Below are 12,819 nucleotides of genomic sequence, written 5' to 3' on the forward strand. Positions count from 1 at the left end.
TCCCTCCACCTCGGTAACATCCCTTATAGAGCCCCCCCATGCTACACTCCATAGAGTCCCCCTCCCCCACCGGGCATTCATGGGCCGCCATACAATTTCCATACCAAATGCAGCCCTCAGGCCAAAAAGTTTGTCCACCCCTGTGCTAGAGTCTCAGAGGATAAGAATCTCATCCCCCTTACAGACAATTTAACTGGCTAATTTAGGATTCCCCCTGCATTATTACAATAGCAAACAATCGCAGTGAGGATCTGGGTCCCATTACGCTATGTGCTATATGAACATACTACAAACGTAGTCCCTGATCCCACATCGGAATCAGATAGTACAGTCCCCTGCGTCCATACAGTATCATCAACTACAACTCTCCAAGAGCACAGTTCTGACCAACTAGGTTTTAAATTAAGAGTCATTTTTCCTGTTTGGATACTTGTAAGAACAAAAAAGAAAAATTCTTTGATTATTCTCCTGAATTTCTTCCCTTCTCAGAATGTACTCACCCATCTAGCACATGTAAACACCTTCTTTAGGAGCACTGTTTGTCACTATCACATTTCAGTCCTCGCCTTTCCTAGCTCATCTTGATCCGTACTTTCTTGGTGCTACAATGTGTTATCAATTACCCTACAATAAACACGCAGACAACTGTTCCATCCCCAGACCCCCCCCCCAAATCTCCATGGGTATGAAACAACATAGAAATCAACCATTTTCCCTTTAGCCAAAAATAGATACAGCACTCAACTAACTCTAGGAAAATGAAGTGCAAAAGGGGAAGATGACCCTCTTTACCTCTAGGACTTGTTTTTGCCTATTTAATTAGACACTTCTATTATGCCCATTGCTACTATATCTGTAGCAGCTCTAATACCATTACATTAATGAGCCTTTGCATATAGTTATGTGCCTACATGATCAGCAACAAGCCCACTGCCCTCCCATGGTTTGGAAGACTGTAAAATACCACTGACCTGACAAAGTGAGTCAAGGGCTGAGTAAGTGTGTGTTTCTAGTCACACTTATCTCTTCCATACCTGCCATCTCAACCACTGAGAAGAAGTCACTAGTCATCTAAAACATAGGTGGAAAGTCCCCACTTTTCTCTGCAACTTCATGCCTTTAAACTGCTGCAGGATCTAACTTAGACCAGGTTAAAAACTCAACACTACAGAAATCTCATGTCCTCTCTGTTTTCCCTAGTGACTCCTCACAAGATATTTGCTAGTCACATTTAGTGCTAACAGTACAGACTCCATGATGCACATGAGGGAGGCACAGGTACGCAAGGATGAGGCTGCGCTTGCCCTCACAGTAATGGAGAGAAGATGCAGCTGGGCAGATTGGATCCTGGTTTCAGAATCCCCTTCTGCTGGAAGGCACTTTCTGGCCAGGGACCAGGCTGATGTCCCAGATGTGAAGCCCAGCATAGTTTGGTTTGGGCCTTGGTTTTCTCCTCAGACTGTCACTGGCTTTCTGAGGAGTCTCGTCGTGTGTCGTGAACAGTAGGACAACTTCTTTGTATCACATTCACCGTCCTTCAGTGAAATCACTGCACATTTCTCCTCTTCGCATGGGATCAGGATGGAAGCTGCCTTTCACTACCTCTGGGCAGACAGCATCAATAGTTTAGGTCCATGGAATTGTGCATCCATGTCCCAGACTCACCCTCATTTATTTCATCTTTGGGTGCAGAAATGCGAGAAAGAGCTTACTCTCTCACTGTCTGTACATCGTACTTGCCAATGGTAGACCCAGAAATGCTCACAATGTGCAACAGCCTCTCTGTGTCCAGGGATCACTAACAGTAGGGGCTAACTGGGAAAGTCAGAGCAATGTAATAATAATACTGAGCATTCATATCCTGGTGTCATGTACATACCAGAGGCTTACGCCATGTGATCTGATACAGGACAGTAAAAGTTGCTTCTGTGGAATTCTGTTGTGTCTGTTCCCAAACCTCAACAGGTGAAAAGGGTATTTTACAGGGATGAGGAAATGTACACTTAGAAGGGGGGAGAATATTAAAAATCGTAACTTTTCTAAACGGAACTTTCACCTGAAAAATCCCCTTGTTTCCCTGTGTGGCCCCTCTGCTCAACAGCTGGTGACCATGGAAGGATGTGGGATTTTCCTGCTGCCTGTGGTGAACCGTACTTTTAGCAGAAAAAATCAAACAAGCAGCTGACTGGCTTGCAGTTTGCTTCTCTTTCAAGCCTTGCATTGTTCTGTATAAAACAGTAATCTTGGAAAACAGAGTGTGGCTTAGGGACTGCCCAAATGGTTTGATAAATACTAGCTTGAGGCAAACACTTCTCTCCGTGGTTCTTTTAAAAAAAAATAATTAATTCATTTACCTACACTATTTCATTACACTGATGTAGAAGTTACAACCTGCTGCTGAATTCAGCATGGCTCATGCTAGAGAAAGGGTGGTGTCTTACTGCGTAGATTAGGTGTGGTGCACTTTGGAATATATATGGCCACACTACTCAGAGAGGTTTCAGAGTAGCAGCCGTGTTAGTCTGTATTCGCAAAAAGAAAAGGAGGACTTGTGGCACCTTAGAGACTAACCAATTTATTTGAGCATGAGCTTTCATGAGCTACAGCTCACTTCATCGGATGAGCGAGATCAAGGGGCAATAAAATGGCTGCTGGAGCACTATAGCATGCCGTCTTACAAATGGATTGAAACTGATCTGACGGACTGAAAGGACTATACCTAATTTTAGTTTACGGTAGACTGCAGAATCAAACTACTTAACTTTAAAACTGAATTTCAAGAGTTTGTTTGTTGCTGTCTGTACTAACACTACAGTATGTAAATCTCACTAGTGGTGTCTTCTTTTAAAAAGAAAGACTCAAACTGCAGCATAAGAACATTTGACAAGGATTGTCACTTACTTTAGACTATTAGCAGTAGCATTAATTCTTTGTATTATCAGAGCTCCAAGGAACCCCTATCATGGACCAGGACCACACTGCGCTAATAGTCCCTGCCCCAAAGAGTTTATAATTTAAGTATACGACAAGAGACAGCAGATGGCTACAGACAGATGGGAATACAGGAAAACAATTAGACTAATCTTATACAAACTCTAGTTAAGATCCCAGAGACACCCTGAAAGATTGGTTTTTTTCTGAGATGCACATAAATGGTGTGTGCGCGTGTGACAGTACATGTCTAATGTGTACATGCAATTCCCAGCACTGCCCGTAAAAATCAGGCTGCTGAATGCATTTATGGCTGGAGAGATGTTTAACTGGCCATATGAAAGGTGAAGTACTGGCTCTCTATAACGCTACACAGAAACCGGGTTCACAACGTCTCGACACACTTGTTCCCATGCACTCCTCTTGTCTGCACCAGCTTGTAACTGGCACTAGACTCGGTGCCTTCGGCACCTTCCCATGCCCAGCATGGCCCCTACACCACGGGGTGAGGCAGGAGGGGCTGGCGTAGGGACAACTATTCAGATTTTATACCAGCATAAAATTTCCTTGGACTTGGGGAATCCTCAGCTGTCCATTGAGGGCAGATTTAAATCCCTTTACGCTGATCTAGTCGCTCAAAGGGACTTTTTCAGGGAGAGGATTTGACCCCAAATGTTTTCAGTTTTTGAAGGTTTTTTTCTCTATGCAAAGGAAGGTTCAGCTAAAAAGCTGCACAAGTTTAAAACTGAATGAATATATTTAGAGTTGGATTTTCAAAAGTGCTCAACATTGATCTAACCTTGCTCCAGTCTGAACAGAGCTAAGCGCTTCTGAAGATCCACTCCTAAGCACTAAGTGAGTCTCTGGGATAATTGCTTCTTAAAAGGGAATGCTCTGTATTAAGTGCTATATGCAATGGGAGCGTGTATGCTATATTTTTATTAAACAAAGCACAAAGTTTTAGAGCTATGTGGATCTCAGCAGTTTGCCCAGGTTCTTCTCAACATTCTCTTGGTTTTGATCCATATGGATTTTCACAGTTGAGTTTTGCTTTGAGTTTCTGATTTGAATAAAGCAAATCTTTGCCAAAACCACATGACTCCAAAACCCCATGGAACCATGAATTTGGCACTCTTTTGAGATGGAAGCTGTAAATTGTGCCCAGGTTCACTTGAAACAGGGTCACAGGCTTTTCAGTTATGAAACACAGAAAAACTTCCAGCAAACAAGGTCAGAAGTTTGAGTTCCTAAGGAAGTGAAAACCATGTGAGTTTTGCCTTGTTTGGAGTTTTTGCACAGCTCTAGTATTTTTCTTTAGCCTGAGTATTCCTCAGATATACACATACTGCATGGCTAGACAAAAGGAACAAGCCTACACATTCTTTAAGTAATTCTGGTTTTCTACTTTACAAGTTTCAGTGAAAATGGGATTTAGCTCCATCTTGCTAGTTCTAATACAGCCTATGCCCTATTAACGAAGGTCACATCTCCGATTGGTGGTACTCAGCCTTGATGGCTTTACATGCCACAATTACAAGATAAAGATATGCATCTTTCAATTGAAAAGTAGAAAACCACAAAGTATGTTATAAATCACACACTAGCTAAGAGCAGCAAATATCTTGTTAAAAAGCCACATGTGACTCTGAGCTGCCAAGCATTAAATCTTTTGCATATGTTTTTTCTTAACAGATCAAATGAAACTTTTAGAAAACACAGAAGTGTGGAAAATTATTTCAGGTTTCAAAATAGACACAGGCATAAAGAAAACACATATTTGTGAAGAAGATAAAAAGATCAGAGAGTAAGGAAGGAAAACAATGCAGAATCCACACCTGGGTAAGCCAGAGATGTGAAGGTACAGCTAAGTTAAGGAGGGGAGGGGGGCAGTGTCTACAAGCCAAACCTGAAGTCAAGTAAGTGGGGAGCAGATTTTAACACCACACATAAATGAATAAGCTCACCACCATCATTGCACAGCCAGCAAAACAATGGCAGCCTAATCTCATTGAATTGCCGTTATTCATAGATAAAAAAGGCTAAACTGACCTAGGCTTTAATCAGGATTTTGAACTTCAGCTGAGCTCAGAAGGGAACCATAATACAAGGAAGCACACATCAGACATATCTGACCTGTCATAGAGTTTTCAGATGTACACAGTTGCTCTCTCAGCTTTTCCACATCGTCTGGATGAACCTGCTCATAGAGCGTGCTGCCAAACCACTCTGACTGTGGCTGGTTCAGCACTGGAGTAACGGAATCCGATACGTAGATGACTCTCCCGGTCTCAGCTGCAACTACAAACAGGAACCCATCTGCAGCCTCAAGGATAAGATGTTTCAGTTCCTTGCAAAGACAGGATTTAATTAGAAGGCCACCAAGAAGAGAGAATTAAAGAATACATCTATCACCCTCAACTCAACACTTTTTTGTGATTTGAATGGCTGGTCAAATAATAAGTGAACCACATTTTCAATGTGGTACTGATAGAACAATGCATCCCATTTTGCAATGAAACAAAAATTGTTAATCTTAGTAACTACAACAACATCTTTTATCTGATGAGCTCAATGCAGTTTAGAAAAATTAACTAAGCCTCGTAACTCCCCTCTGAAGTGGGTATCATAAAGAAAGGCACAGACAGGGGAAATGACATGCTAAAGATAATACAGCAATTCCATCCTTATTGAAATGTTCTATAGGATTTAACAGTGATTAAAATCAACAGGATTCTTTTGAAGTGTAATATGATCTTTTAGCTATTATTCAAATCTGTAAAATCTCATAAGGAATGATATTCTTTTAATAGTTTTTTTTTAAACTTTCCAATAGAAATCTATAGCAAAGACATAATAAAAAAATTATTGAAAGATTATTAATCTCTATTAAATTCTGTAGAACTTTTCCACATAGGAAAGGAGGGTCACTACTGACGTTTTCCATTCCCTGAATCATTTGAATGCTAAGGGCCAGTTTCCAAACAGCCTCTTTTTATGCACAGATCTCAGTGTTCCTGTTAAAGAGCACCTACCTTTTTTGTGTGCATAATGCTCACTGTTGCATGCACAACCTGGGCCGTTAGTCACCCAACAGCTTGACCGGTGTGTGCAATTTGTTCTTTGCACGTATCAAAAAAAAAATGTGTAGCAATTTTGGTGGAAGCAATCAGTTGTGCAAAAATGGTTGATGAGGAGTGAAAAACATGGCCCTATCTTTTATTTCTGTTTACTCAGACTCCCTTCTTAACACCCACCCAAATCTGTTGCAACTGAAACATGTTTAGCAACAAACGAGATTTCTCAAGCCAGTCTTTTTCACTGTCCACTTTATTGTTTTGATTAAATATTTTAGTCTCTTAAATAAGGATCTCTGGGTGCTGCTGCTTCAAACTTTTGCGACTATTACCGTGGAGACAGGTGCCTAAACAATGCACGTCTGTGCTAGATCCTGCTGCCCACCCACTGTACATCTCACATTTAATGTCACACATTGACCTACAATGGAGCCTTAGATAGCAAGATACAGTTTAGGGACATTCCAAGCTCCATTGTGGGTTGGAGTGCACAAAATTGAACAGAAGGTGGATGGTACTGGGTGATAAGGAAGAGATCTTAGTCTGGTAAACTGATACCATTGCCTTAAAGAGCTGTAACTGCTATCAGAAATACTGCTAATAAATTACATGCTTCTGCTGACATGTATCTTATTTTTCACCACAGTGTCAGTGTATCCATTTCTGAAACACAACTAAAAACAGGATGATTTTGTTAAAATGGCCCACCTGCCTCTATATTAGCTGCAACTTCTGAAGGATTTATGACCCCATTTTAAATCCAATATTAACACAGTTGGAAATAGAAAAAAATGTGTGAGCCATTCTGTAAGTCTCAAAATAAAAAATAAAAAATGATACAATGAAAAGTGACTAGTCTGCCCTAGAGAAGAGTAACTAGGTGGGTGAGGTGATATATTTTATTGGACCAACTTCTGTTGGTGAGAGAGACAAGCTTTCAAGCTTACACAGAGGTAAGACGACGAGTCAAGTGACAACATTTGCTGTCCCCCAGAAGCAAATTTAGAGAGATAAAAGTGTGACATTTCACTCCATATTCTTTATGAAAATATGCTTATGATAAGAATAAGACACAACTGAGATGTACCTTATGCAAGATGGATCTTGTAAGGTATCATTGGAAAGGTTATAATTTACAGAATGTGATTATCCAATGTGTATGCCTGTATCATTTCTGTATCTGAAGTTAGGAATATTGACTATGTATCTGTATTTCAGTTATGCTACTTTGGGTCATGCCCACTGCTAACGCTTCAGGTGCAACAATGGAAAAGCCAGACAGGACGGATGGCCCATCAGCGAGGACAATGGACTGTGAAAAGGCTTGGCTTTCCTGCGGGGCTCCATATTGCCACTGACTCATGGATGCTGTGATACTACAGGTTTCAGAGTAGCAGCCGTGTTAGTCTGTATTCGCAAAAAGAAAAGGAGGACTTGTGGCACCTTAGAGACTAACACATTTATTTGAGCATGAGCTTTCGTGAGCTAATGCATCCGATGAAGTGAGCTGTAGCTCACAAAAGCTCATGCTCAAATAAATTTGTTAGTCTCTAAGGTGCCACAAGTCCTCCTTTTCTTTTTGTGATACTACAGAGTTAGGTGGTCTTGTCACCTGATACTAAACATTACCTGGGAGTTCTTGTAAATTTCCACTGGAAGGGAGGGAGTGAGGGGGTCAAGTTTGGGAAACAAAGGATTCCCACCTTATGAAAATCCTATTTAAGGGTGGGGAGGAAAGCAAACGGGACTCCTCTCCATGGCCTGTCTTCCCAAGAAGATAGACTGCTAAAGCCAATTGAAGGGAAGGCCAGGGTGGAGTCTAGACTGAGACAGGGGTCCAGTCTGAAAAGAAATATAACTGGAACTCTGAACTACAAACTTTGTAACCTGCCTAAAAGAACATTTAGGGTGAGAATTTACATTTTGTAACCTGTTTAAGTATATTGAGCTTAGCTTGCGTATTTTGCTTTACTTGGTCAGTAATCTGCTTTGTTCTGTTACCTCTTATATTCACTTAAAATTCACCTTTTGTAGTTAATAAACTTATTGCTTGTTTATAATATAACCCAGTTTATGTAATTTCTTACGGGGGGGGGAGAATATCTCCCTCCACATTGAGGGAGGGAGAGAATTGCATAAAACCTTTGGGTTTGTCCCCCTTAAAGGGAGTGGGCACCAGAGTGTTGGGGTAAGCCCTTAAGGCTGAATCTTTCCAGAGCAGATCTCTGTCTCTCTGTCCAGCTGGGTGTGGCCCTGCCTGTGTGCTTGCCTGGAAGAGGCTTGTGAACGTAACCCAGTAAGACCAGGTAAAGGGGACCCAGGCTGGCAGAACAGGCTGTCTCAGTGGCACCCCAGCACATCAGGTGACACCCCAAAGGGGCCAAACCCATCACAAAAAGTACACAGAGATATGAGCATTGCAAGCTCAGCAGCTGCTGGTATTTGTCTAACAGAAATATGCATTGCTTCAAGCCATTCTTTACATATGTAAGAACTTTACTGTTAAGAGCAAAAGTGCGTCAGTTACAGCCCTCTGGGTTCAAAAGTACCAGCAGGCATGAGGACTTTCCAGTGGATAAGACTGAACCTGGGCTCCCTTGAAATACCAGTTACATCTTCTTCCCTATAGGCAAAAGAAAACTAAAGAGGAGTTTCATAAGTTCAGATCCAAGCTCTCCAGTTCTGAGTTTTTACAGTTGGGGGCTAGCCATATAGTTCAGATCCAAATCTGAATTTTCTCTAAATCTGTCTGTGTTCACACCTGGGATTGTGTGCCTCTCATTAATGAAGCAAGGAAAACAATGTGAAGAACCTACTGACCTCTCTATCCCACCTCTCAAAATAATAGGATTATTTAGTCCGGAAGAAATAACATTTATGAAGCAACTACCTGTTCCGTTAGGAAAGAAGGCTTATATGCCCCGTCAGTAGATTTATTTCCAGTGCCCCTCATAGACTTCATGTGCGAAACAGCCATACGCAGAATTGTCAGCTTGTCAGGTTTACGGGCCAATGCACTGCAGGTGGGCACCATGTCCGACAGCTCAGTGATATACTGTGTCATCTTATTTCTCCTGCGTCTTTCAATTTCACTGTGATTCTCCCTAAACATTTAAAGAAAGATCAAGCCAACAGAAAAAGCAAAGACAAGATCAGTATAGGAATTTTCATTTGGTATTATAAATAAATAATAAATAATAATAATAATACTTTGCACTTGTGTAGCATCTTTCATCTAAGGTGATCAAAGCGCTTTACAGATGTAAGCATTATTATCCCCCATTTTACAGGTGGGAAAACTGAGGCACGTGATAGTTAAATATGACTTGCCCAAGGTCACACAGTGAGTCAGTGGCAGAGCAGAGAAAAGAATCCAGATTTCTGAACTGCCAGTTCCTGGCTCTAATCCCCTAGAAATTCTACCTCAGTTGGTTTAGAGCACCAGACAGAAAAAGGAATGTGAGGTGCTGAGGGCTGTCAACTCCGGGGGAAGTCCCACCTTTCAAGAGATGTTCTGTACCTCATAGCATAAGGGCCTTAGTGAGGTGTTCCTTGTATTAATATAGATCCTGATCCAGCTCCTGATTAAATCAATGGGAGCCCCTCAATGGACTTCAGGTTCACAGTAAGCAACAGCTCTGACTAAAATTTTGTAATGGCGATATAGACCGCAAGCTTGTAATCCTATGCAGCAGATCTCAACCTCTATGCTGCCGCCCGCTCCTAAGACCTCAGTAAGGTTATGTATGGATGCAGGGATCAGACTGCAAGATTGGGACCATATTTTGTATAACAAGTAAATACAATATCTAAACCAAATATTAAAGGTAAAGTAGGTCCTGACTTGCCAGACACTGAACAGGTAATTATATAAAAGAGAAAATAACTATGACAATAGTCCACCCTAATACAGTGCTTATTATCTTCAATGAGACTTACACAGATACCTAGAGCATCTTCACAATAACCCTGTTTCACAGAGGTTAAATAACTTGACTATAGCTACAAAGGAAGTCTGAGGAAGCCAAAGAAAGCTAGAGCTGGGATTAGAACTCCGGAGTTCCTGAATACTAATACTGTGCTCAAAAACCATTCAAAAGAAAACATTATCAGAAGCTTTGGTTTTACTTTGTCTTCCATGAGTGACAACATTTATAATTATAAAAGGCCACATCTTAAAGTTTTTACTCAGTCAAAACTATCATTAAAGTTCTTCGGAATTTTACCGGATAAATAGTTGAGTTAAAAATTGTGTAAAGACTTCAGGATTTAGGGTGTGATTTTCAAAGACGTCTAACAGAGTTAGATGTATAATTTCCATTCTTTGAAAACCCCAGCCTTAGCCTACAGACATTAATTTTCATGGCAAAACACTGTACTCAGTCCACCTATCAAATTAGGAAAAACAAGTATCCAGTAAATTAATTTTTTTCCCTCCACTTCACACTTCCCCATACCCTACAACAAAGAGGATCACTGACTCATTTAAATTTTATTTCCAAAGTTCTCAGCACATAACAATAAATATATTACTGATTTGGCCAGTTGCATTTCAGGGTTTTTCAATTACCAGCTGTCAATGCTGTATATAAATTAGGATCTGTGGGCCAGATCCTAAGCTAGTGCAAATCAAATAGCTTTATCTAAGTCAATGGAGTTGAACCAATTTACATCAGCTGAGGAACTAACCTACCGAACCCAGAAAATTACACTGCATCATAGAGGTGCATGTCTTTATTTTCTGACATGGCACCAGCATACTGTACCTGTAAAGCAGTAGCTACCTACAAGCATGCCCAGGACAGGTGTTTGCTACTTCAGATGTCAAAGCAGCTTCTTCCACTGATTTCAATGAGCTGTGTATGGAGTTTTCTTGAGGGATAACTGATTGATCCAACAAGATGTGAAATTGCAGATTACCACATGGAGAATCCAGTAATGTTGACAGGTACAACATGCAGTATTGGAAGAGATTAATTTATTCTGATTTAGCATAACTCAGGGCTGAATAATAAAGGAGTGACTCGTGGAAGTGGACTAAGCAAAGATCAGAATACTTTTCACCCACTTTTCACAACTAAGCTTTTTTTTAAATTTAGGGTCGGGATCCCAGTTGCAATATGTATCTCTTTGAAATACTCTAGCAAATAAGCAAGATCATAGAACACCTAGAAGAGTAGGAGTGCATTGGCTTGTGTTGCTTTAGAAGATGCATCATATGTGCAGGGTATCATATGTAGATATTACATGTTGGAGTCACTGTAACAGAATCAACACATTTTAGAGTTCTGTCTCCACATTCACAATTCCCACTGATATCAATAAGGACCTTATAAGTCAAGCTACGTTTCAGTCACGGGTATTTTTAGGAAAAGTCATGGACAGGTCACAGGCAGTAAACAAAAATTGACAGCCCGGGACCTGTCCATGACTTGTACTATATACCCCTAAACAAAACTTGGGCCGGGGAGCTGCAGGTGCTCTGGCGGGTTGGCCCAGGACCCCCGCTGGTGCTGTGGGGGAGGCGGGCGGCAGCACACGGCCTGGGATGCCTGCTGGTTTGGGGGGCGGAGGGGGAGTGGACTGCAGCGCGCAGCCCAGGACCCCTGTTGGTGCTGGAGGGAGGGTTGGCGGGGCTCGCAGACTCCCTACCAGCTCCACATGTCCCTGCAGCTCCTAGAGGGAGGGGTGGCTAGGGGGGCTCTGCACGCTGCTCCCACCACAAGTGCCAGCTCCACAGCTCCCATTGGCCGGGAACCACAGCCAATGGGAGCTTCAGGGGCAGCACCTGCGGGCGCTGGCAGTGCGCAGAGCCCTCTGGTCCCTCTGCCTAGGTGCTGCAGGGACATGCTGGTGGTAGCTGGAGACCCCTCCCTCCCCCCACCCCGGTAAGCGCCGCCCCATACCTCCACCTCCTGCCCCAACCACCTCCCACACACCCAAACTGCTGCTGCTGGCCTGAGCCACAGGCCACTGCAGAAGTCACGAAAGTCACGGAATCCATGAGTTCCATGACAGGCACGCAGCCTTACTTAGGAGTAAAGCATCAATGAGTAAACAATTCAAACAAGCGTATTGCAATGTCAGCCCTTAATGGTTCAACAAATTACAACCTCTCTCTTTTGTTAAGGTTACCATATACTTTGTTTATCACATTCTTCCTAATGAAGGACCTGTTTCAGATTCTCAACTGTCTGAGTGACATGGCGTAGCCATGTTGATCCCAGGATAATAGAGAGAGATTAGATATGAGAGCTCTGTGTAAACTCGAAAGCTTGTCTCTCTGACCAACAGAAGTTGGTCCAATAAAAGATATTACCTCACCCACCTTGTGTCTCTAATATCCTGGGACCGACATTGCTACAACCACACTGCATAGTTAAAAACAATCCCATACAGAGTAACCGACGGACAACAGGACCATTGCTGCATGAAAACAGTGACAAAATCCAACATTCCATGTTATTTATTATTTTAAAACTTTAAAATTATTACATTAATCCATAGGTCAGTAAAGGGTCTGCCAAAGAAATAAATCTGACACTGACCTGGAACTCACTAAAGTTGAGCTTAGTAGATAACAAGAGGGACCACAGATCCTGGCAACTTCATGAACAAGTTTAGAAGATGGGAGTCCTGGATTTAGAATTCCTAACTGGTTTTTAAAGAATGTTTTTGAGGGTATTAAAATCTGGCCATAAGGGGCTGTTCCAAAGTCCCCAAAGTCAATAGTAGGTGGGAAGTCTCCTATTGACTTTAATGGGCTTTGGATCAGGCTCTAGATAAGTGAACCTTACCGATTTGTGATCAGTCG

The 12,819-nt window shown here is 41.9% G+C and overlaps 1 protein-coding gene across 3 annotated transcripts in view; it reads right to left on the bottom strand.

The window, feature by feature from the left end:
- The window catches only part of ARNT2 (aryl hydrocarbon receptor nuclear translocator 2), a 134,618-nt gene that overhangs the window by 76,292 nt on the left and 45,507 nt on the right, over positions 1-12,819 (bottom strand). For all 3 annotated transcript variants that reach the window (XM_084641471.1, XM_084641470.1, XM_084641469.1), the window contains 2 exons: positions 8,896-9,109; positions 5,065-5,278 (listed from right to left, as the gene is read on the bottom strand). In XM_084641471.1, the coding sequence (XP_084497597.1) occupies positions 5,065-5,278; positions 8,896-9,109 (428 nt within the window). The remainder of the gene's footprint in view (positions 1-5,064; positions 5,279-8,895; positions 9,110-12,819) is intronic.

This window comes from Lepidochelys olivacea (assembly GCF_965140295.1).
Source record: "Lepidochelys olivacea isolate rLepOli2 genome assembly, chromosome: 10".
Taxonomy (NCBI): domain Eukaryota; kingdom Metazoa; phylum Chordata; order Testudines; family Cheloniidae; genus Lepidochelys; species Lepidochelys olivacea.